The following is a 26,405-nucleotide window of genomic DNA, read 5'->3' as shown; positions in this document are numbered from 1 at the left end:
TTGAGGCTCAGTTGGATGAGAAGGGAGTTGATGCATAGAAACATCCCAGTGTAAGATGTCAGAGCCTGAGGGTGGGGAGAGGAAGGCATCCCAGTGGAGGGTCAGCTCAGTATAGGTAGGATGTCAGAGCCTGAGCAGCTGAAGGATATTCTTATGGGGGGGGGGTGCCAGGCATGAGGAATAGGGGCCTGAACAAAGTGAGGAAGTTATGTACACGGAGGAGGCGTGAGGGTAGGCGTGAGAAGGGTGAGGAAAATTTCCCTGTAGGGAAGGGGAGACAGCCACAATGGGAGATTGGTTATATACAGGGAGACTGGTCAACAAAATAAATATTAAAGATAATGGGAGCCAGGCCTCTCACTGTCTGAGAGGGGAGTTTCAAATATGGAATTGGAGAAAACTAGGAAGTTCTCTGTGTTGGACTGGAAATGAGATATTGGTGTGAACTCATGGTTTTCATTATATATAGATTAGAAATATAGTAGTAAACGTGTGTGCATATATACACACTTATGCCCTATTGTTCACTGAGAAGGGGCCTAGGAGCAGTGACAGTCCAATAACATTGTACATAATGTATCATTGTTAATTTCCTGATTTTAATGGTTGTATTCCTAAGAGAATGCTTTTGTAGGAATTACTTGTTAAAGAATTCAAGGGCGGTGGGACATGATGCAGGCCATTTACTCTCAAATAGTTGGAAAAATAAAAGTTTGTATCGTACTTAAAACATTTTCTATAAATTTAAAATTGTTACAGGAGCGCCTGGGTGGCTCAGTTGGTTAAGCATCTGACTTTGGATCAGGTCATGGTATCAGGATTCTGGGATCAAGCCCTGCATCAGGATCCCTGTTCAGTAGGGAGTCTGCTTATCCCATTGCCTCTCCCTCTGTTCTCTCTGTTTCTCTCTCTCTCTCAAATAAATAAAATCTTTAAAATAAATACAGTTGTTACAAAGTAAAAGTAAGTATTTAAAAGCAATGTTATGAGTCGAAGTATTACATTCTCTTGAATTAATCGCTTTCAGCCCTTAAAACCACAGAGTAATATATAAATTGTCTTACAGGCTTTTCAACACTAAGAATTGCCTTTTGAAATAATGATAGGTAATATCTATGAGTGCTTACCATGTGTCGTATACTATGTGTATGTGTATTAATCACATTTAGTTTTCACATGTGAAATAATACAATTTTTATCTTCATTTTACCGATTAGAAAACTGAGGCTTAGAGAAGCTGCCCAAGACTTTCCATATAGGAAATATGAAGGTAGAATTGATATCCAGGTCTTTATTACTCTCTTGGTCAAACCTGGTTAAAAAATTAACAAGTCTGATCCTTCCTAATCAGATAATTGTGTCTAAAGCTTTAGTAAGATAGTGCTGTTTTCTGTTTTGTTTCAGAACCCTGAGTTTCAAGGGTTGAGAAAAGTGTTCTGGATTTGGACCACCTCAGCACTTGGTTCTTGGTGAGAGAATAAGAGAGAATAGGGCCTTCTGTTATTTAAATACACATATCTGAGTTAAAGGTTCTATTAAGGTAGATTAATCAGAAATAACATACCCAAATTTCTTTCTTTGTCATCTATCGGGAATAGTGGGTGGTAAGAGCATGGAGTTAGTGGGGCAGGGATTTTCCCCAGCACAGATTGTCAGTGTTTTTAGTCTGGATATAAAGTTGTTCTCTATCCCAGTTCCAAGAATGATGACCATCTCCTTTCCATCTCTTTTGAACTTTTCCAAAGAATGGTAAATGATCAAATAGAAGATAGCTAATGACAATTTATCATTTCATTTTAATTCCCCTTTGCTTCTGTTCCCCTATGCCCATTTAGAGTATAGGAAAATAGTGCCTGGTAAGTTGTTTTTTTTTTTTTTTTTTTTTTTTTTTGCTGTGAAATACACCAACATTATGGCATCAGCCTAATCATTACCTACTTTTTCTCCTTTGCCTTATTACTTGACCTTTTAATATTTCCACTCTGGCATCAGTATAACTTACAAATGGGATAGAATATCCCTATGAGTATACATTAGCTTACTTATCTAACTTATCTTACTAAGTTATCTTATCTTCACTCTTCTCATCAGTCTGAACCCACAGATCCTTTCATCCTCTGTTACAGAGTTTTTGCTGACCCTCTCATTCTTTAGACCCATTCTAAAATTGCCCCTTTATTTTCTATCAGGAATAATAGGATTTTCAGTGTTGAAGGAAGCATGGTCCTCTGCTATGATCCTGTTTTACATCTCTTCCTCATAATTTTTTTTCAGTAAGTATTTACAGGGTCGGGCATTGTGTTAGGGGACTCAGATGCATTAGATTGTTTTCATGAAGCACAGGGTTGTAGATTACACAAGGTTTTTTTTACTATAATAAATGCTGTAATAGAAACATATACAATATTAACGTCGTGATACGAAGGTGGAGAGTGATCAGGTTTCCTTGTATGTGTCCAAGAATGGTCATAGGATGATTGTGGGATATGAGAAAAGAGAAAGAGATGAGTCATGAAGAAACTTCTAAGTGGAATATAATAGTGATATTGTTATTTTTAATTATTTTACTTTGGATTAGGCATTAAATGCTTACACTCGAGTTCATTTGATTTTCACAATAGTTATATAAGTAAGAACTATTTTTATCGTCCCCATTAAATAACTCATAGGTAGTGGAAAACCATTGATGGGTTTTAAGCATGGGAGTGACATAGGTTCATTTGTGGTTTTATAAGATGATTCTGCCGGTAGAGTAATAGGGGAATAGACAGGCAGATTAACCAGCGGGACGTCAAGATAGTCCAACCAAGAAATTATGAGGATCTGAAATAAGAGCAGTGGTAGTAATGGAGGAGAAGGAAAAACTCAAAAGATATGATGCATTACAGTCAACAGATTTTAGATATTGATGAGCCATGGGCATACAAAAAAAAAGGAGGAAGAATAGAGAAAATTATTTTCAGGCTTCTTTTAGGAGGCCTAGTTGGATTGTGAGATAGTTATCCAGGATAGGATGTAGAGCAGCATATTTTTCATATTTCACAGTTCAGAGGCTCCTACTTCTGCTGCAGGAATGATGTGGTGCCTGTGCATTCTTGTTTTCTTAACATTTGAAGGCCTAGGGGTGGCTTTAGGCCTTCATTATTATTGTGTGTGTGGTATTTTGTTTTTTCCCTCCTAAATTTGATTCCTCATTATCTGTCAGGAAAATTTAGCCTAGATAGACTGAGTAATTTTATGTTGTAATTGTATGTTGTTTGTTAATAATTTATAATAAACGTAATTTGGAAAGACTGTCTCAGATCAGTTTTCCCTAATTGTGTCGAAGTTGCTAGAGTGTAACATGGTTCACTATAGGTTTTAGACCCCCATAGCTTTGACATATAATGATTCCATCTTTAAACAAAATCCCAGACACTTCCTTTACCTTCATTTTCTCTGTGTCCTCCCAGTTACTAACCTATCTCAATATTTGATTTACTTGATCTTTTTTCACTTATTTGTATGTCTTTCAGATATCCTAAATATAGCATACCTAAAACTGAACTCTTTTTTTTTTAAAGATTTATTTATGAGAGAGAGAGAGCACGCTAGAGCAAGCATGCACAAGCAGAGGGATGGGCAGAGGGAGAGGGAGAGAGAGAATCTTAAGCAGACTCCCTGCCTAGCGCAGTGTCCAGTGCGGGGCTGGATCCCACAACCCTGAGATCATGACCTGAGCTGAAATCAAAAGTCAGACACTCAACAGACTAAGCCACCCAGACACCTCTAAAACTGAACTTTTGATCTGCCTCTGTTTTTGTTTTGTTTTTTCCAAAAAAATTATTGTAGATCCCTGAGAGCTGCAGTGTGGCAGAAACCATGGAATACAAAAATTGGCTTGAGGGGCAGATTGTGAATAGTTTTGTTTTTTTTAAATATTGTTATTCTGCTATTTAATTGAGATTCATCTGACCTTATTGTTAATTTGCTTTTAAGTTTGGAAGGTCATTGGAATGCTACTTTCTACATTCCATTCAATGAATTTACTGTTAACAGTTCTCTGTTTTAGACCAACCCTATGCAAACAATGATTACTCTTTCTTTGTGGATATCAAAAGTAACCTTCCCAGGAGAATATTTGAAAACTTGGGCATATTTTATAAAAATCATTATGGGAAATTTTAAGTATGTACAAAAGTAGAAGAAAGCATAATGAATTTCCATATTCCTTTGATCTAGCTTTAACAGTATTACAAATTCTGGCCTAATTTTTAATATTAAAGAAAAATTTCTTTTAAAAATTTATCCACTTGTGAGAGAGAGAGAGAGAAAGAGAGAATGTGAACGAGCAGGGGGGCAGAGGGAAAAGGAGAGAGAGTCCCAAGCAGACTCTACGCTGAGTGCAGAGCCCTACATGGGGCTCGATCCCACGACCATGAGATCACAACCCCAGCTGAAATCAAGAGTCAGATGCTTAACCAACTATACCGCCCAGGTGCCCCTAATATTAAAATTTTTAATCAAAACAAAACATTTTATATATTGGTTGTCTGAATGCTGTAATCCATTTCTTTCTCTCTTTTTTTTTTTTTAAGATTTTGTTTATTTATTTGAGAGAACAAGTGGGGAGGAGGGGGAGAGGAAGAAGCACACTCCCTATTGGAGCAGGGAGGCTGATGGGAGACTTGATCCCAGAATCCTAGGATCATGACCTGAGCTGAAGGCAGACACTTAACTGACTGAGCCACCCAGGTGCCCCCATTTCTTGTTCTAATATGAATAATCCCAGATTACACATTTTGTGCAAGTAATTGTGGATTTATGTAAGAGTTGTGGAAAATATTATATATATGACATCTTACTGCTTTTAGGCTTAATATTAAACTATTTTTGGTTGTATATGCTTTATGAGCCAAAAAAAATTTAGAACCCAGAAGCTTACTTTTTCTCGATTTTTCTTTCTCTCTGTCATACTTTTTCTTTCTTACCCTCTTTTTCCCTCTCTTCTGCCCATCTTTATCCTCTGTGTTTTGAATAGCTCTAAAAACTAGTAAGAAACCATTGCTGCTTATGTCTTAGATCTGTGTGACATTTTCTATTCATCAAGCAAACCAAAGAAGGTACCGCTTATTAATAAACTCATTGAATATGCTGAAGAGCAGTTCATTGTTTTTTAATCTTATAGAGCCACTGAATTAACAGTGATGTAGCTAATATGTCAAAATCCCTCAGAGCACTCATCTTACTTGGTTGTTGTTGAATTAACAATAACTTATTAAATTGTTTTCACATTAGTGTTATATGTCAGCACTCCTGATAATTTGGTATTTATGTCGTGTTTATTAAAAGAACCACAGCAAATTAATTTATGGCTTAAAAAATCTGAACTTTATGAGATTTAGATAGAGACATATATATAGATATTCACCTATGTGTATAACTTGTCGTTAGTGCTAATAATTATGATGATTCCAGGAGACTTAAAAAAATGTGTTTTTAGTTTAATTTTAATGAACAGGATGTCCTGTTGCCATTTGTGTGCTTAAAGTTACAATTATGTAAAAAATATTAAATCGAGATTTTTGTGGTAAATTGTAGAGTACCTTTTATTCTAGGTGCCAGTTAACTGTGTTGTACAAGTTGTTACATACTGATTTTCAAATCAGTGATTTTGTTGTTGTTCTTCCTTTCTCTGTAGTGGACCTCTCTGCAGTATTTATTGACAGTCTCTTCCTTCTTGATGTCTTTTTGTTTTTTTTTTTTTTAAAGATTTTATTTATTTATTCATGAGAGACAGAGAGAGAGAGAAAGAGAGAGAGGCAGAGGGAGAAGCAGGCTCTCCACTGAGCAGGGAGCCCGATGCGGCACTCGATCCCAGGACGCTGGGATCATGACCTGAGCCGAAGGCAGATGCTTAACCATCTGACATCTTTCTATGGATAATTTTCCTAAACTCAAACGTGATCACATGATTCTCTGTGTAAAAAAACTTCATTGGTTTCCTATCAACCTTAGGATAAAGTCTCAATTCTTAACATGGCTTAGAAAGCCCAGCATAACCTGCTGCCTCTATACTACTTACCCCTTTTGTCATTCTGCCTTGGGCACTACCATCAATCAGCTGCATCAGTAGCTCAGTAGTAGTAGTATAGAAATAATGCCAGCTAACATTTATTGATTATTAATACTTGTACCAGGTATCTATTTTATATATATTCTATCCCTCCTCATTATAACTTTGAGTATAGATATTGTAGTTAGCAATTTACAGAGGAGTCACACTGAGCTATTTTGGGGTTCTCAGACACTGTACCTCTGGGCTTTTGCATATTTGTTTTCTCCTTTTGGATTACCAATAGTTGCTATTCACTGCTTCTTTTTACAAACTTTTTAAAAAGTATAACTACTTTTAAAGATAATGGCTCCCATTATCTTTAGCTCCTGGGTGGCTCAGTTGTTAGGCTTCTGCCTTCGGCTTGGGTCCCACGTCAGGCTCCCTGCTTGGTGGGAAGCCCGCTTCTCCCTCTCCCTCTCCCCCTGCTTGTGTTCCTGCTCTCGCTGTCTCTCTCTCTCTGTCAAATAAATAAATAAAATCTTAAAAAAAAAAAAGTATAACTACATAGAAAAAAGTATATAGATTATAAACTTCAGTGAACAAAATGAACATACTCGTGCAACCACCACCAGATCAAGAAATAGAACCCCTCCCCAAGAAGTCCCCTCATAACCTCTCCCTGTAACTAATCTCACCTCCCTTCTCAAATGTAGATAATTTTCTGACAACTTAATACCATGGATTATTTTTGCCTGTTATTAGGAAGCTGTTTAAATGGAATTATATAGCATTTATTTTTTTGTGTCTAGCTTCTTAAACTCAACATTCTATCTGTAAGATCCATTCATATAGTTGCCTTCAGATACAGTTTATTCCTTTTCATTGCCCTATAATATGTTGATATATAAATATGTGTAACATTCCTCTTTTCTCATTTCGAAGGATAATTGGGTTGTTTCCAGTTTACATTATTGCAAACAGTACAGTTAACATTCTTATACATTATACATTTATTTAAAGATTTTACTTATTTATTTGAGTGACAGAGCATCAGCAGGGTGGAGGGGCAGAGGGAGAGGGAGAAGCAGACTCCCTGCTGAGCAGGGAGCCTGATGCGGGGCTTGATCCCAGGACCCCGGGATCATGACCTGAGCCAAAGGCAGACACTTAACCAACTGAGCCACCCAGGTACCCCACATTATACATTTTCAATTTTGGTTCAACTCCTGGATTATTTTTCTATCCCATCTTAGCTGACTAGATTTCACTTTTCCCAAGAAGCCTTTCTTAGCCTCTCCAAGTTTGGATTTGGTACCCTTTTCTGTGCACTGATACCACTCTCACCTTCCTCTATCATAAACATTTATATGTGTGTGTGTGTGTGTGTGTGTGTGTGTGTGTGTGTGTGTGTGTGTGTGTGTATTCCACCACGTTCAAAGTATGTGTGTGTGCACTCAAAGTGTGTGTGTTGTGTGCAAAGAAAATCCATGTTTTCTCTTTCCCTGTCTTTTTGGTACTCCCTGAGTACTTAAATAATTGTTGAGTGAATATGTTTTTTCAGTATATTCACCCTTCCATTGCTAAAAAAATAAATATAAACATAAATCTAATGGAAATTGAATAATACAGTTAATACTCTTTGCCTTTGTTTTATTCTCTTTAGATATGCAGTTACTTTAAAATAATAAAGTTATGTTAAAATTTGTAATTTGTCAGGTGTCTTTGCTGTCCCTTTTGTACTTTTGTTCATACAGCTATTTGTGTAAAGTATTTTTGGAAAATGTTTTTTATCACTCATGGCATATTTAATAACCCCATTTGTGGCAAGTAATACTGTTTTTCTCTTGAGGGTGGCCTTGAGTTTTCTAAATAGCCAGAAGACATTTGGAGCCAAGACAAGACTTTGATGAATGATAAACTGTATCAACAGTGAGTTAAGATATCAAGGAATATAGAGTCTCCTCTCCTGTCCCCTTCCCCTTATGGGCTTAAAAACATTTCTTTTTACAGAATTAAGTCACTAAATTCAACTAGAGTTAAACCACTGAGATAAGCCAGAGTTTATAGTATATTTTGCTTTTGAGTTTCTTGTCCCTTAAAAACTGGTTTCTTTTGCAAGTACTTATGTCATACTTGAGTATGATTTATTTGTAAGAGTGTTTGCTTTTCATCTTGTATTTATCTTCTCTGATGTTAAAATTAACATCTTTGCTTTAACTACCATGCTCATTACTAACACTGGTTTCTCCCCTCCCCTAATTAAATAATAATGATAGTATACCTTTTGCTATTTTATTTCTCCCACTTTCTCTTAGACTTCAGCTCTCTAGTCTTGCTCATCTCACACATTTTATGTAATATTTATTGATCTTGTTTGTTGCTTTGCCTTTTCTTCCCCACTAAACTGTGACTTTAAGGCAAGTGTTTATTAGGAGTTTAACAAAAATGTTTTTTGAAAAAAATGAAGACTTTGTCACTGTTTTAGTCTTCTCTAAAATAGTATCATTTGCAACAAATGTTTGTTTTTATATTAGTCACCTTATTATTTTAAACTTCTTCTATCTCTTTATTGAAACAGTATTAAGTATAAATGGTCCCTCTCTCCCTTGAGAGCTCTCCTCTGTCAGCCATGAAATTCAACTACATTATTATTTTTTTAATTTTTATTTTTTTTAAAGATTTTTTAATTTATTTGACAGAGAGAGACAGTGAGAGAGGGAACACGAGCAGGGGGAGTGGGAGAGGGAGAAGCAGGCTTCCCGCCGAGCAGGGAGCCCGACGTGGGGCTTGATCCCAGGACCCTGGGATCATGACCTGAGCTGAAGGCAGATGCTTAACAACTGAGCCACCCAGGCGCCCCTACATTATTATTTTTTAAACAGGGCTTGAACTCATGACCCTGAGATCAAGATCCAGACGCTTAACCATTTGAGCCACCCAAGTGCCCCTCAACTACATTTTATTATTATTATTATTTTTAAAGATTTTATTTATTTGACAGAGAGAGTGAGCGAGCACAAGCAGGGGGAGCAGCAGAGGGAGAGGGAGAAGCAGATTCCCTGCTGAGTAGGTAGCCCGATGTGGGACTTGACCCTGGGACCCTGGGATCATGACCTGAGCCGAAGGCAGATGCTTAACTGAGCCATCCAGGTGCCCCTCAACTACATTTTATTAGAGGAATCACTATGGCAGATCCTGGGGATAATACAACAAAGGCAGTAATGTTGTACCTGTTGTCAAGGAGCTAAACATTCTAGCTCCTTCTTCAACAACAACAACAACAAAATGAAAAAGAAATGTCTCAAGTTGGGTTGTGAACATACTTGGAGAATGTGGTGCTGATAACAATAAATTCTGACAAATAAGATTGGAAAAGACTTTGTGATACCATTTAGACAGTACTTGTATACCAACTTTATGTATTTTACACATAACTGCTGCTTAATATGGGTACTCGGCTAGTTGTAAAGCTGAAAGAAAATGTTTTAGGTTAGTTTGGAAGACAGGATACTTGACAGATGAACAAAGATCATGGAGGGAAAAGGATTTCAGATAGACAACATGTGCAAAAAGTTCAGATGTGTAAACGTAGTAAGTTGTTTCGTATAGGTGACATGTAATTTAATTATGATGAAGTTATGTGAAATGAGGTGGGAGAATAGGTAGAGGTTAGATCAGAGAAGGCCATGTATGCTATTTTAGAACATCTGTAATTTATCCTGTAAGGAGTAGGGACCAAAGAGTTTTAAGTAGAGTTAATAAAGTCTTATGCTCTTTTAAGTGGTGAGAGTTGATTAGAATAATGATCCTGATATCTATTATAAGAGCCTTAGTAATCAGAGAGTTACTCCAGTAAACTTAACATTTTCTGTATTGCTGAGAATAATGTTCAGTACAGGTGAATCTTTAAGGTAACAGTTTCACTGTTTGGAATTATAAATTTTTTTCAATTTGTGAACTGTATCAGGCCTCCAGAAAATTTACAGTGTAATATTTTGTATATCCAGGTACCTTCCATCTTAAAGAAATAAAACATGACAGATGAAATTGAAATTCTCCTCTGTCGTTTGCCTGTCCTATTCCCTTTCCGTCTTCTTGGACGTGTTTATTTTTCTCTTCTTCTTTAAAGCATTCATAGTCTACTTTCTACAAATGATTTCAAAGTGAGAGTCAGATATACTTTATGTACAAAGGTGTCTTTTGGAAAAGTTGCACATTGAATTTTTCTGTGCTGGATTCTTTTAAATGCTCCACAAACCTTCTTATTTAAATTATTGTAAGTTTCTTCCTAGAGCACATTATTACCCCGTATTTTGTCTTTTCATTTGTGTATAAATCTAGTTGTTTCACCTATTAGTCTTGATTAAAATCAGACATCAATGCTATAAATTATGAATATTCTAGTATTATAACTCTATAAAAATAATTTACAAACACTAAAAGATAAAGGGAAATAATATGGACACAGAGTGGTCAGAATACATTTCCTGAGTTTGTCCATATATTCTCGAGTAGGAGTAAAGTCTATTTCAGATACCTGTGTGTATTTCTAGTTTGCGAATAGTGTTTAGCTTTTGTTTATTGCTTTACATTTCACTAAAAATTCTATACAAATTGACTCTACCTGGGATATATGAGTTTTATTAAATGTTTGATTATAATAAGTAAATCTTCAACATATGAAGTGTTGATAATATTCCAAGTCTTACAGAAGAAAGATTAGTGACTTAGGTAAGTTAGGTCATTTTTCCAAGATCACATAGCTGATAGGATGGGAAATCTGGGACTCCAACCTGGATCTTACTCATTATCATCCTGTATTTATGAGAGGGCAAAACAGACTCAGATATAAAAATCAGGGAATGCTAATAGTTTTAATGAGAGGATGAGAGCAGTTTCCCCAGCAGTGCCTAACAAGCATTTAAATTCAGTGAAATAATTATTACAGTATCAAATCAACTGTGTTTAAGCCTTGTACAGTATAACCATTTATTTTGTCCATGTGCTTATTCCTCGGTAATTCTTTATGACTAGTTTGATTTACACTTGTTGCATAAATGTAAATCAGAGAAAGAGGTGGATAATTAAGATATTCTTTGGGTTTTTCTCTTTTAGTGTATAATCAGACATATTGACCCAGTTTTCCTAACCCTGAGTTTTGAACCAACCTTGGCACTATTGACATTTTGGGATGGACAATTCCTTGTTGGGGAGTTTTGTCCTATGCATTGTAGGATATTTAGTGGCATCCTTGATTTTAGTAGATACCACTAGTTCCAGTTATATGCTCATGTTTGGAGATTAGGGAGACTTCAAGACCTTGTAATAGGGACATGTTTATTAACAGAGGCACCACAATCCTTAAGTTGTAGTAGAAAATATATTTGACATATGCTTACAGGAAGAACAATAGTAAGACACAGCTTAAGAAAGAGGCAGTGGTTACATTGAAACTAGTGTCTTAGCTTCTAAGAAGTAGAAAAAGCACTAATAAACTAAGCAAGACATAAATATGAGTATTTCTTTTTAGAACAAGATAGGATATAAATAAATAAATGGCTGTGAATTTCAGAAAGAAACTTAATGTAAAGAATGATAACTATTAAGAACAGGTAGTTTTTATTTTTTATTTTTTTTAAAGATTTTATTTATTTATTTATTTGAGACAGAATGAGAGAGAGAGAGCGAGCACATGAGAGGGGGGAGGGTCAGAGGGAGAAGCAGACTCCCTGCCGAGCAGGGAGCCCAATGCGGGACTCGATCCAGGGCCTCCAGGATCATGACTTGAGCCGAAGGCAGTCACTTAACCAACTGAGCCACCCAGGTACCCAAGAACAGGTAGTTTTTAACTTAAAATTGGGTTGTGTTCTAAAAGTTTTTTTGAGAATAATTGTCTTTGGTCTCAGGGTTAAATTTTTTCCTCATTTATTCAATAAATATTTGAGTGCCTTATGTGGGCCAGACACTAGGGCTAGTATAGCAAGCAAGATGACATGGTACTTTACTTCTTGGAGCTTTTAAAATTTCATGGCATTTATCAGATAAAAATATCAAATATTTATCTATGTGAATTTTTTCCCTGTTACTCCCCTTCTCCCAGTTTGAGTTGAGGGCAGAATACTTGTCTCATCTTACTCCTTGTCTCTTCTTACTTACCAGTGTATCCCCAGCTTCTAGAACACCTGGTTCATGTGTAAATATTTGGTAAATGAATAATTGATTACTTGGGAAGAGACATTTTAAAAATTATACATGATTAATTAGAATTGTGATAAGTGCTTCAAAGGGAAAGTATAGGTATTATATAATATGAAGCATGAAACAACGGATCTAGTGTAGTCTAAAGCTAGATTAGATTAGACAGAGCTTTAAATTGAGGCAGTGAGTATTTTCCCCCAGCTTTACTGAGATATAATTGGCAAATAAAATTGTATATTTTAAAGTATACAATGTGATGATTTGATGAATGTATACTTTGTGCAATGATTTGTATAATAGAGTTAACACCTCACATAGTTCCCTTTTTTGTGTGTATATGATGAAAAAGCTTCAAATCTACTCTTAGCAAATTTCTGGTATGCAACACAGTATTACTATGCTCTTGATTAGATCCCCAGAGCTTTTTCATCTTTTAACTGAAAGCTTGTTCTCCTTGACCAGCATCTCTCCATCTCCCCCACCCCCCAGCCCCTGGTAATCACCATTCTACTCTGTTTCTAGGAGTTTGACCTTTTTCTCTTTTTTTTGTAAGATTCCACATAAAAATGAGATCAGATCACAGATTTGTCTTTCTCTGTCTGGCTAATTTCATTTAGCATGATGTCCCCTAGATTCATCCATGTTGCAAAAGGCAGGGTTTCTTTCTTTCTCATGGCTGAATGATACTCTGTTATCTATATATACCCCATCTTTATTCATTCATTCGTTGAGGGACACTTAGGTTGTTTCTATGTAAATAATACTGCAGTGAAGTGGGGAGGGGCAGGTATCTCTTCACCATAGTGATTTTGTTTCCTTCAGATATATACCCAGAAGTGAAATTGCTGGATCATATGGTAATTCCATTTTTAATGTTTTGAGGAACCTTTATAGTGTTTTCTGTAGTGGCTGCACCAATTTACATTTCCAGCAACAGTATACAAGAGTTCCCTTTTCTCCGCTTCCTACCAGCACTTGTTATCTCTTATCTTTTTGATTATAGCAATCCTAACAGGTGTGAGGTGATAGCTCATTGTGGTTTTGATATGCATTTCCCTGATTAGTGATGTTGAGTACCTTTTCATGTACCTATTGGCCATTTGTATGTCTTTGGAAAAATGTTCAGTTCCTCTGCCCATTTTTAGTTGGATTGTTTTTTGCTGTTCAGTTGTGTGAGTTCTTTATATATTTTAGCTATTACCCCTTATCATATAAAACTGGACCACTTGGTTTGTAAATACTTTCTGTAGGTTGCCTTTTCATTTTGTTGGTCATTTCCTTTGCTGTGCAGAAGCTTTTTAGCTTGGTCTAGTCCCACATGTTTACTTTTACTTTTGTTGCCAGTGCTTTTGGTATCATATAAAAAAATTCATCACCAAGACTAATGTCAAGGAGTATTTTCCCTATGTTTTCTTCTAGGAGTTTTATGGTTTTAGTGATTCTTAATACCAAGTTTTTAAGAATTAGTAGGAGTTATCCAGACATGTTTTGGGCATAAAACTGGGGGGTTGGAATATATTGTAGGTTGAAAGAAGAGCTTTGTGTGAATGCGGGTGGTGGGATATAATGTAGCATTTTTTAGGTCTTGAGAATTGGCAGGGGTGAGGGGAGGCCAGGCTACCAGATGGTGTATTGACTTTTTGTTTATGTGTACTGAAATACTGAACATTTGTAGTAAAAAAACAATGATAACATTACAGTATTAGCAATTAAATAGAAAAAAGCTTTTGAGTGGTAATTTAAAAATTTTTTATTCTGATACTTGAAGAAAGTCTGTTTTAATTAATTAGAAAATGGGACTCCCATCTTCCGTCTATGTACTGATGACCTCTAAGTCTATGTTTCTGCGTCTGGATGTTTTTGTTTGATTTATGCTCACATATCCAAGTGACCATATCCAAAAGTGAACTCTTTTTATGTTTACCAATTATGTAAAACAAAACCAAAACAAAACCACTTCGTGGATTTTGTGTCTTGGTGAATGTTTATTCACTCAATTTCTCAAGCCAGAAATCTTAATTCCACTCAGCCTCACCTTAAAATAATGAAGCTATGTCACCATTTAATTATTATTTCCACTTAATTGTATTATATCACTCAGAGCTATCTTCTTTCTCTTAGGTAAACTTCTGCCTAAACTTAGGTTCTTGTTTTTTTCTCCGCTGTATTTCTGCAAATTTTCTAGCCTTGTATCTTTATTCTTTTCCCATTTAGTCTATATGCCACTTGCCACTTGAGTGATCGTTTCTGAATGTAAAGCTAATCCTGTCTCTTGACTACTTAAAGACCTAGCATGGCTCATTCTGACTTTCAAGGTAAAAATTAACTACTTGGAAAATGCACTAGGCCTTTCAGGATCCGTGTTACGCTCATCTCTCCAGCCTTTTATATTTCCTTTTCTTCACATCCCATTCTTTATTTTTGCCATAGTTTTTCAATTTCTAGGCATGGCTGTTTAAATTAGTTAAAACTAAATAAAAATTTTAAATCTCTTCCTCAACTCCTGTATTGGACAGCACAGATATAGAACATCTCTATCATTATATAACAGTTCTGTTGGCTAGTGCTGTTCTTGAGTATATTAAGCTTTCTATTCCCCATGTCTTTCTATATGCTAATCTCCTTTTCTGTATGTGTAATGTGCCCTTCCTTGTTTTGCCAACTAACTCCCTTTTTCCATTAAGACTCAGATTGGGTGTCATCCATTTCTGGAAAACCTTACCTGACACCATCTTTTTCTATATCCTCCAGTGCCGAAGTCTGAATTCTTGCCTTTTGCCTTAATGTCTATTATATTTAAGTCCAGGAGTCAGTGTTTAGTAGCAAGATTCTAGCAGATAGAAAGTATTGAAATTTTGTGTAAACTATAGTTTTACTCAGTACAGCTTTATGTTGAGTGTAGTGCATGGATTTACCACCATGGAAGTAAAGATACACTTAAATGGATTTATCATCTGAGTACTGACTAAAGCATTTCATTAAATAATTGTGACCTTAGGAAAAGACAGTTTGTATGTTATATAATAGGTCAAAGTTACTAGACTTGCTACATTTAATAAGACTTAAAACACAATAGAATCTAGCAACTCAAGAATCTGTCTAAAGGTAATTTACAGATAGAAAGCATTATAATCAGGTGTGTTTTCATTACAAAAATACAGTATTAGATTTGTAGCCCTTAGGTCAGCTTTATTAATAGCATTATGATAAGCAGAGTGGGGAATGCAGAAAGCATCAGCATAGTACGTACCCTTAAATTTATAATATGGTTACTTACCATCAGCAAGTTTTACCTCTGTTCTATTTTAGTTACCCACTACTTCCTGTATCTTACCTTCTCTTGGTATATTTCACTTCCAGAATCTTAGGTTTTGTTTTTTTGTTTTTTTTTTCAAGTAGTTTCTCTGTGTGTACTCTGTGTCATGCTTTTGCTTTCAAATCATTATTCTACCCCATACAGAAGGCTCTTTATTTTTGAGGATCATGGGATTTTTGGTATGTCATGAACATGTGGGAAGCTAAGTTACCTTTCCACATCACTGATGACTGATGACTAATTTTCAGTCTTCTATCTTTACATTAAACCCTGACATCATTTGTGGTTGACTTTATTGTTCTTAAGGATAACCCATTAATCCATCTAACCTCACAGTTCATTTAATTCTCAGTAATGACCTTCACCTTTCTCTGCTTTAAATCTCTTACGCTATTTTTTAAAAATTTAGCAAGGTTTGTTAAAGTATAATTTACAGAGAACAGTCTTATGAATTCTGACACACAAGCAGTTGGATTACCCACTCTTCCACAATCAAGATATTGAGCAGTTCTGTCAACCCTAGGAGTTCTTTTTTTTTTTTTTTATAAAGATTTGTTTATTTTAGAAAGAGCACAAGCAGGAAGGGCAGAGGAAGAGGGAGAGAAAATCTCGAGCCGACTCTGCCCTGTGCTGAGTGGGGAGCCTGATGTGGGGCTTGATCTCATGACCCTGACTATGCCACCCATGTGCCCCATCCCCAGAAGTTATTTTGTGCTCCTTGGTAGTCATCTCCTTACCTATACTCTGGCACTGGCAACCATTGATCTGCTTTTTGACCCTACAAGTTTTGCTTTTTTCTAGAATGTTATGTACATGGAATCACACAGTGTGTACTTTTGAGTTGGCTTCCTTCACTTAACAATGCACTTAACATGCATTTGAGATATAGCCATATTGTTGCATGTATCAGTAGTTTGTTCCCTTTGCTGAGTAGTATTCCATTGTACCATGGTTTATCCTTTCAACGGTTGAAGAACATTGGGTTTTTTCCAGGGTTGGGTAATTGTGAATGAAACCCCATGAACACTTGAGTACAGGTTTTTGTGTAAATATAGTTTTCGTTTCTCTTGGGTAAATGTCCAGGAGTGGAATTGTGGATCATGTGGTAGTATATGTTTAACTTACTAGAAATTGTCAAACTGTTTTCTAAAGTTGTGCCATTTTGCATTCTTACCCGCAATTTATGAGAAATCTAGTTGCTCCACATCCTTACCAGCCTGTAGTATTAGCAGTTTCTTTTTAGCCATTCTAATAGGTGTATAGTGACCTTTTATTGGCATTTTGATTTGCATGTCAGTGATAAATGATGTTGGGCACTTTTTCATGTGCTTATTTGCCATCATATGTCTTCTTTGCTGATCCTGTTTAAATCTTCTATCCATTTTTAAAAAACTTTTCTTAGTGTTTTGAGAGTTCTTTATTTAGTCTAGATACAAGTCTGTTATCAGTTATATGATTTGCAAAAATTTTATATATGCTATTAACCAATATCACTACTGTTTTTACTTTAGATAGTTGATTATCTTTTAGAGTTATTGAGAATGGGGAAAATTCTTTTATTTTTTTATTTATCTTTATCTTAACAATTTTTGAGGAATCTTTTTTTTTTTGTACAGATCCAAGGGTCTATATTTCTTCTACTTGAATAATTTCATTTAATATTTCTTGTATTGCGGGTCTTCTGATAATTTTTTTTTTTTTGAGGGGATAGTCTGAAATGTCTTTATTTCATTTTCATTTTCAAAAGATATTTTTACTGAGTATAGAATTCTGGGTTGATAGTTTCTTTTAGTACTTAAAAATGTCACTCCCTTGTCTTCTGGCTTTGCACAGTTTTGGATGGGAAATGTGCTATAATTCTTACCTTTGTTCTTGTGTAGGTAATTTAGAGTATTACCAGTCCTGTTGAACATTAACTGGAGGCCTTAACCAAAGCAATAGAATTAGGGGTGAAGAAAAGCACAATAATTTGAGAGAGGAATTACATTTGTGGCTTTCCACACATATTTGTGTTGAAAAATGTAAGAGAGTCAATAGATATATTGTTAAAATGGGTAGAGGAGTTTAGCAAGTTTACTGGATATACGTTGACCATATCCATTGGGTACACCAAAAAGAATTTTTTTTTTTTAAGTTAAAATTTTTGGTGTCCATGAAAACCATAAGGTAAGCAAGAATAATGTCAACAAATTATATGCTATACTTTAAAAAAATAATTAAATGTTATTAATATTTTTTTAAGATCCTCATAATGCTTAACACATTGTGATATTTGCTTATTAGTAGACAAACAGATTAATGGAGAGCTTAAAAACAGTTCCACAAAGAAAAGTTAATGAACTGGACTTTAGTTACACAAAGTTACAAACCTCTGTGCTCCAAAAGACATCAAAAAAGTGAAAAGAGCCCACAGAGCAGAGAAAATATTTGCAGATAAATTGTGTCTGATAAGTGACCTATATCCATAAGAACTTTCACAACTCAGTAATGAAAAGACAAATAACCCAGTTACAATGTAAGCAAAGGATTTGAATAGACATTTTTTTTTTTACTGAAGAACATATACAAATTACCAATAAGCACATAAAAAGATGTTCAACATTATTAGTCACTAGGAAAATGAGATACCACTTCATACTTACTAGAGTGGCTGTAATCAAAAAGGCAAGTGTTGGTAAGAATGTAGAAATCACTGGTGGGAGTATAAAATGGTCCAGCTACTTTGGAAGACAGTTTGGTAATTTTTTTTTTTTTCATTTTGGTAATTTCTTAAAATGTTAAACATAAAATTATCATACGAACTAGCAATTCCAATTCTATTTCTATGTACCAACCCAGTAGAAATGAAAATATGTGTCTACACTTTGGACACAAATGTTCATAGCAGCATTATTGACAGTGACCAAAAAGTGGAAACGGCCCAAAGTTCTATCAACTGATAAATGGATATACAATTGTAATGAAGTACTAATATATGCTACAACATGGATGAATCTGAAAGACATTATGCTCAGTGAAAGAAGCCAGACACAAAAAAGCACAGATTATTTATATGAAATATCCAGAAAAGGCAAATCTATAGAGGCAAAAAGTGGATTAATAGGTGCTTAGGGCTGGAGTAGGAATGAGGTGACTCTTAAATGGGTATAATATTTCTTTTCAAGGTGATGGAATGTTCTAAAATTAGATTGTGGTAATGATTATACAGAGTTCTATTAAAATCACTGAATTGTATATTTACAATGAATAATTCTTATGGTCATAAATTATATCTCAATAAAGCTATTAATTAAAAAAATATAGACTTACGTTTAGGGACTTAAGGGACATAAAGGTAGCCTTACTAATCATTTGAGGTAATATTTTTTTTATTTGTTTTTAAATTTTATTTTTTAAAATTTTTTTAGAGAGCCTGAGCGGAGGGAGGGGGAGAGAGAATCTTAAGCAGACTCCATGCTGAGTGTGGAGCCTGATGTGGGGCTTGATCCTAGGACCCTGAGATTATGATCTGAGCTGAAATCAAGGGTCAGACACCTAACTGAGCCACTCAGGTGCTCCTCATTTGAGATAGTATAATGCTTGGGATACAGTTGGGGTTCTTTATTAGACTGTTGCTAAAAAATGAATTTTGATGGATTTAAGAACTACATATGAATATGCTGTATTCCTTTATGAAAGCAAAACTTCAGAATTTTATACACACACATACACATGTAAAATAATTATTTCTGTCAAAAAAATTTTTTATCCAAGTAAAAATTTGTAAGCCATAAAACAAGATACAAAAAAAAAGTATCTGTGCTTTATTAAAATAAAACAAACTTCTGTGCGAGAGAACAAAATGAAAAGTCAAGCCATAGTTGGATGGATGCAGTTCACGAAATTGACAGTTATCATCCAGAATGCATAAAACTGAATTTTTAAAAGGCCAGCAATCAGTTGAAAAGTGGCAAAAGGGCAATTGAAATGTAGAACATTTCAAAAAATGCTATACCTAATATGTTAAATTAAAATTTTATTTTAATGTGTTTGACAAATATAAAGTTTGATAATACCAAGTTTTGGTTATTTGGGGGGAAACAGGAACTCTTAAACATTGCTGATAGACTTATAAAATGATTTAATCATATGATGTAATGTCTGGTAAAGTTGAAAATGTGCATACCTTAGGACCATGTAATTCTACTTATAGATTTCTGTTGAGAAGAAACTAACACTTGGACAGGATGACACATTCATCAAGAGTTTTAATGCACCATTGTTCATAATAACCAAAGAGTGAAAAGTCACACAGCTCTCAATAGAGAAATGGATAAATTGCATGTATTTATATAAATGAACTCTATATTATAGTCAAACTGAATGCACGAGGAATTTTGGTCTTTTGGTAAGGTTGATCTCAGTTATATAGATAAATCTTTGTGCTGAAAGCAATGAAAAAAATGTTAGATTTAAAAAAAAATTAGAGCTGAAAAGACGGGAATACCAAGGTTAACATTAGAGGTAAGTAGAAAATAAGAGGCAAAGCTGCTTAAGCTTGAAGTCCTTTGTTAATATTGTTTATTTGTGTTTTCCTGGCTAACTAGGCAAAAGGATCAAAATTCAAGCCTTGGGGCTTGTCCAAAGTAGACATTCTTAGAGGATATCGTCTGCAAATTAAGCTAGACTTCAAAAGGCCATGCCTTCAGGGTAGAAGCAACCAAATCTAAAATCATCCTTCCTCTCTGCAATTCCAAAACGTTGCCTGATGAGCAGAGCAGGAAAAGGAAGAAGTAAAAGGAGAAAAATACCTGAGATTGAATTGGTCACAGACTGGCCTTCTAGCAGATCTGTATCCTGACAATCAAGTTGCCTCTAGCTGTGATATTGGTTTGAAGTGTTGCTATGGTCTGAATTTTTGTGTTCCCCCAAAATTCGTATGTTGAAAACTTAATGCCCAAACTAATGATATTGGGAGGTGGGGCCTTCTGGAGGTGATTAGATCATGAGGGTGGAGCTCTCATGGGATTGGGATTATGGGATTAGTACCCTTTTAAAGGTGACCCCAGAGAGCTAGCTCACCCTTTCCGCTATGTGAGGACACATAGAGAAGTTGGCATTCTGTAACCCACATGAGAGCCTTCACCAGAATCTGACCATGCTGGCACTCTGATCTTTGACATATAGCCTCCAGAACTGTGAGAAATAAATGCTTGTTGTTTATAAGCTTCCAGTTTCTGTTACTTTGTTATAACCACCTGAGTGGACTAAGAAATGTGTATTAGTTTCCTACTGTTGTTGTAACAAATTAACCCAGATTTAGTGGCTTAAGAGAACACTAACTTACTATCTTACAGTTCTGAGGGTCAGAAGTCTGAAGTGGGCCTCAGTGGGCTAACATCAGGTTGTTGGCAGTGCTGTATTCCTTTATGAAAGCTTCAGGGCAGAGTACGTTTTCTTGTGTTTTCCAACATTTAGAGTTTGCCAGCACTCTATGGCTTGTGGCTCCTTTCTGCCTTCAAAGCCAGCAGTGACCAGTTGTCTTTCTAATGATGCCATCTCATTCTGACTCTTCCACCTCTCTCTTCCCATTTTAAAGAGTTTTGTAATTATAGTGGGTCCACCAGTATGATCTTATTATAAGATCGACTAATTAGCAACCTTAATCCCATCTGTGACTTTAATGCCTTCTTGCCGTGTAATATAATTTATTCATTAGTAGTGGGTATTGGAACATGAACATTTCTGTGTCTCTCTGACAAATAAATAAAAATCTTAAAATAAACCCAAAGTTATTGGTAACTTTTAAATTTAAATTACTAAATTCTGACAAAATGTCAGAGTTTTTTATTTTTTTGTCAGTGGTTTTTTTTTTTTTGAGATTTTATTTATTTGACAGAGACACAGCGAGAGGGGGTACACAAGCAGGGGGAGTGGGAGAGGGAGAAGCAGGCTTCCTGCTGAGCAGGGAGCCCGATGCGGGGCTGGAGCCCGATGCGGGGCTCGATCCCAGGACTCCGGGATCATGACCTGAGCTGAAGGCAGACGCTTAACAACTGAGCCCCCCAGGCGCCCCTTTTTGTCAGTGTTTTTAAAAGATATCCCATATTAACAATACAGAAAGATTGTAAAGAGATAACTGGAAAAGACGTATCATAGAAACTAACAAAAAATGTTTTATAGCTGTATAATATTAGACCATATAGTCTAAGGCAAAAATCATTGCTAGAAATAAAATAGGTCACTTCATAAATGGATAAAGTTCTATTCACCAGCAAGCTATAACAGTTATAAAATTATAAACACTTAATAATACAGCTTCGGAAATACATAAAGCAGAAGTTCAAAGAAATAGAGAAAGTCACAATTTTATGAAAGATTTTAGATACTTTTCTCAACAATTGGTAGAAGGGACGTAAAATAACAAAACTGAATAAGGATAATTTAAAGAGCACAGGTAACATGTTAACCTGATGAACAAATATAGAATGCTGTATTCAGCAGTTTTAGAGTGCATGTTCTTTTCAGGTATATGCAGAGAATTTTCAGAGGTTGTGTATATCAACCATAAAAACAATCTCAGGAAATTTGAAAGGCTTGAAGTTATATTGGGCATTTTCTTCAGATAAATTTAAAATATGCTTCCAAAAACCGTGAATCCCAAAAGGAGTCATAATGGAGATTGGGAAATATTTTAACCAAATGGTGAGAAAATATTATGTATCACAAGTTGTAGAATGTAGCTTAAAGGAATACTTAGATGGAAATTGATAGCTTTAAATACATAAATTAGGAAAGAACAGCTGAAAGTGAGATAAACATCCATTTCAAAAAGGAAAAATAAGATAGTAGGAAGGGAAAAATGAAGGGGGGGAAATCGGAGGGGGAGACGAACCATGAGAGACTATGGACTCTGAGAAACTGGGTTCTAGAGGGGAGGGGGTGGGGAGATGGGTTAGCCTGGTGATGGGTATTAAAGAGGGCACGTACTGCATGGAGCACTGGGTGTTATATGCAAACAATGAATCATGGAACAGTACATCAAAAACTAATGATGTATGGTGATTAACATAACAAAAAATTAAAAAGACTAATGTAATGTATGATGATTAACATAACATAATAAAATGAAATTTTAAAAAAAAGGAAAAATAAGAGCCAGATAAACTAAAAATAGGGGACATGAAATAAAAACAGAAGCAGAAGTTAATGGATAAGGAAACATGCATACGAAACAGAAGATCAAGGAATCAAAAAGATTCTTTTTAAATTAAAAAAATTGAGAAACTTTAATGAGCTTTACTGAGAAGAGAAAGCATAAATAACCAAAGTAAGGAATGAAAGGTGAAGAGGGCACGACTGCTGATGCTGTTGACGTTAGATAGATAAAAGCATACAATGAAACATTTGATGCAAATAAATTGAGAAATATAGTTGAAATTGACAAGTAACATAAGAAATAGAATACCTTAGAGGGTAGGGGGGTGGGGGGATGGGTTAGCCTGGTGATGGGTATTGAGGAGGGCACGTTTTGCATGGTGCACTGGGTGTTATGAACAAACAATGAATCATAGAACACTGCATCAAAAACTAATGATGTAATATATGGTGATTAACATAACAATAAAAAAAATTAAAAAAAAAAGAAATAGAATACCTGTGTAGTCCTATGACAGTTAAATAAATTGGATTGGTAATAAGCCTGTTTAGAAAGACTTTATTTCCAGGTGGTATCCCTGGCATATTTCTACCAAATATTCAAGCAAGACATCCTACATTTTTTCATTTTTCGCAGGTGGTAAAGAAAAAGAACATTACCATTCATTTTATGAGGGTAGCACAACATTAATATCAGAACTTGATAAGTACAAAAGAAATTTACAGACCAGTTTCAATGGTGACCATAGATGCAGAAATTTTAAAGGAACTGTCAGGGCAGGAAACCCAGCAAAAATACCTCATGATAATGTTGGCTTTTCCTAGGAATGGGAAAAGGTTGGCTTAACATATAGTAAAAGATAAAGAAAAAAATGACACAATTATCTCAATAGATGAAAAATAAATTTGATAAAATTCATCTGTTGACGGTAATAAAAACCCCCTTGCAAGCTAGATGTAGAAGGAACTCCCTGAATGTGATAAGTAGTGTTTATTTTTTTTTTAAAAAGATTTATTTTAAAGATTTTATTTATTTGACAGAGAGAGACACAGAGAGGGAGCACAAGCAGGGGGAGTGGGAGAGAGAGAAGCAGGCTCCCCGCTGAGCAGGGAGCCTGATGCGGGGCTCGATCCCAGGACTCTGGGATCATGACCTGAGCCGCCCAGGCACTCCAAGATTTGTTTATTTTAGAAGGGGAGAGAGCATGGGCGTGCACACACATGTGTGCACATGCAAGTGGGGGAGGGGCAGAGGGTGGGGGAGAGAGAGAGAAAATCTCCGACATTCCCTGCTGAGCACGGAGCCCAACATGGGGCTTGATCCCACATCCATGAGATTATGCCCTGAGCTGAAATCAAGAGTTGGATGTTTAACCAACCAGCTGAGCCACCCAGACTTCCCAAGTGGTTTATTTTAAAAGTATATTTAATGATGAAACTTTGAATGGTTTCCCATTTAGATTGGGCATAAGTAGTTAAGCTTAAAAATAAAACTGCCAGTTATTTTACCAGCAAAAGATGGGTTTATTCAGTAATAGCAGAAAATTACCATCCTGGACAAGCAAGCTATGGCAAAACCATAGGCAAGTCCCCTGAACAGGTTTATTTAAAAGAAAAGGAGGGAAATTGGGTGGGCTCTCATACTGGGAGTTCAGAGTAGAGTGGCTTTTCATTAGCAGAACTATGACAGTCTCTCATTGGTTGAACTGCTGCCAGGGGAGGAGGAAACTCTTTTTTCCTCCCTCTGGGACAGTCAAGTAGTATCCACATGCAAGATCCCTCTCTTCCTTTGAGTCTGCAGTTGACAACCAGTGGTAGGATGTGAGAGCTCCCCCTGCTGGCCTCCTGACTCCAAAAATGAGATTTCCTTTTATTAATTTTCACAAAGTCAGGGATGTCTGCCAATCATCACTAATTTTCAGCATCATAATAATGGAGGTCTAGCCAAGGCAGTAAGGTAAGAACAGGAAAAAAGAAAGCAGTAAGGGTTGGAAAGGAAAAAAACAAAACTTATCTATAGATGTTGTATTTGTGTACAGAGTATCCAGATGAATTATTATAATTAGAGAATTTAGCAATGTTGCTAGATACAGAGTCAATATACAAACACCAATTATGTTTCTATCACCCTACAAGAAACAAAACTTTTCAGTAGCACCAGCAGTATGTACTATGACTAAATCTTAATAGGATATACATAGGACCTTGGTCTTATCTGGGGAGGAGCCTAGAAGCCCAGTAAAACAAAAGTTTAAGTCCTTGTTTGCCTTCTTCATTTCAGACTTAAATCTAGGAAATGTGCAACATTTAAATTCAGTAGGCTTGTAAGGAGGAGGGGCATGATATTTTGTCCAATATAACACAGAGTAACACCTTAAAATAGTTGTTTACAGTATTTTTGGAGCACATTGGCAAATAAAATATCTTAGTAATAAAGATTTGGGGTTCTTTCAGTCTGAGTCTTTACCTAATATGAAAGTCTTTTATATAGTATTCTTGAAAGCTCTCTCTGATGATGATTCATTCACTTTTCTGCCTGAAATTTCCACTCATAGAAACTAGTACTGAATCATTTCACAAAGATTTTATTAACTACATATTTACTAAGTACTGTGATAACTACATTATTTTGTCAAATATAAGGTATCATTAATTTTAAGTTGCATCATTTCTTCACATTCTACTAAGTGAAAAAATGTTGCCATTCTTTTTACTTTATCAGTAAGCTGCTTAAAATTGATTAAGATACAGACTTCAAAAAGAAAATTGTGAAATATTAAAATAAGTATATCCAAAAGGTAGAATACTCTTTCAAATTCATGATTGTTGTTATCCTGACAAGATTTTTGGTATTTTTTTTCCTTAAAACAAGGTAGTCCGTAGCCATGAACAAATTATTGTGTTCTAATTTTTATAAGTATGTAGGTTTAAATTTTGTACATCATACTTTTCACAGCAAGATTTTCTCCCCATTGATACTCACTTACTCATTCTTGTAACTGAGTTTAAAGATGCTACTTTCTTTTATGTTTACATTTTTTGTTACAGACATAAACTAGAATGTAATACGTGTCTTTTTTCATTTTTCTCCTCTACAAAATTATTACCAAAAAAATCTGCCTATAATATTTCAACCTTGGAATATTTCTAAATAACAAAGATGTTTACTTGTTTTAGTAGTGAATATTACATTTGAATATTTTAAATTCTTCACAATCATGTAATTTCTGAGTGATTGTTTACTGTTTTGTGTATTGCCTAGTTCAGCTTAATTCACCTAAAGGAAAAATGACGCCTCATAGTTAGTTAAATTTATAATTTTCTAATTCATTTGGGATTATGGTTTTTGATTATTATAAAATTTAACTTTTCCAGTAGGTTATATACTTTTCTCTCTTTTACAACACAGGTTTTGAGAGTATTTTAGAAGGGCTTTATGGACCACGGCTACGAAGAGACCTCAGCTTATTTGAAGGTAATGCTTTTTAAGTTTTATTTTAAAATTGTGACTTTATGTCCCATTTAACAATGAAAAATGGTTGTTCTGTGCTAACTTTACGTTAAACATGAATTTGTGGTCTTGTTTAATTAGTATTTTTAAATAAAGTGATCTAAATGCTGTTTTTGTTATTATATAACGTTATCATAATCTTTTTAAAAATTTAGTACACTGACCAAAATGGAAAGTGAAGCTTGTCTTTGGCTTAATGGTGAAAT

At 35.2% G+C, this 26,405-nt stretch overlaps 1 protein-coding gene across 14 annotated transcripts in view; it reads left to right on the top strand.

Annotated features, from left to right (window-relative positions):
* LCORL (ligand dependent nuclear receptor corepressor like) overlaps positions 1-26,405 on the top strand; it is a 163,425-nt gene that overhangs the window by 12,703 nt on the left and 124,317 nt on the right. For 13 of the 14 annotated variants that reach the window (XM_025887517.2, XM_073891468.1, XM_073891473.1 and 10 more), the window contains exon 2: positions 26,098-26,163. In XM_025887517.2, the coding sequence (XP_025743302.1) occupies positions 26,098-26,163 (66 nt within the window). Of the gene's footprint in view, positions 1-2,189; positions 2,274-26,097; positions 26,164-26,405 lie in introns of those variants that run through there. The other variant, XM_073891466.1, reaches the window with a different exon arrangement.

The sequence above is a fragment of the Callorhinus ursinus genome, unplaced genomic scaffold, assembly GCF_003265705.2.
Source record: "Callorhinus ursinus isolate GAN/ISIS: 27379988/994484 unplaced genomic scaffold, GSC_fseal_2.0 scaffold4, whole genome shotgun sequence".
In the NCBI taxonomy this organism is placed as follows: domain Eukaryota; kingdom Metazoa; phylum Chordata; class Mammalia; order Carnivora; family Otariidae; genus Callorhinus; species Callorhinus ursinus.
This window is presented reverse-complemented; position numbering and strand designations above follow the sequence as displayed.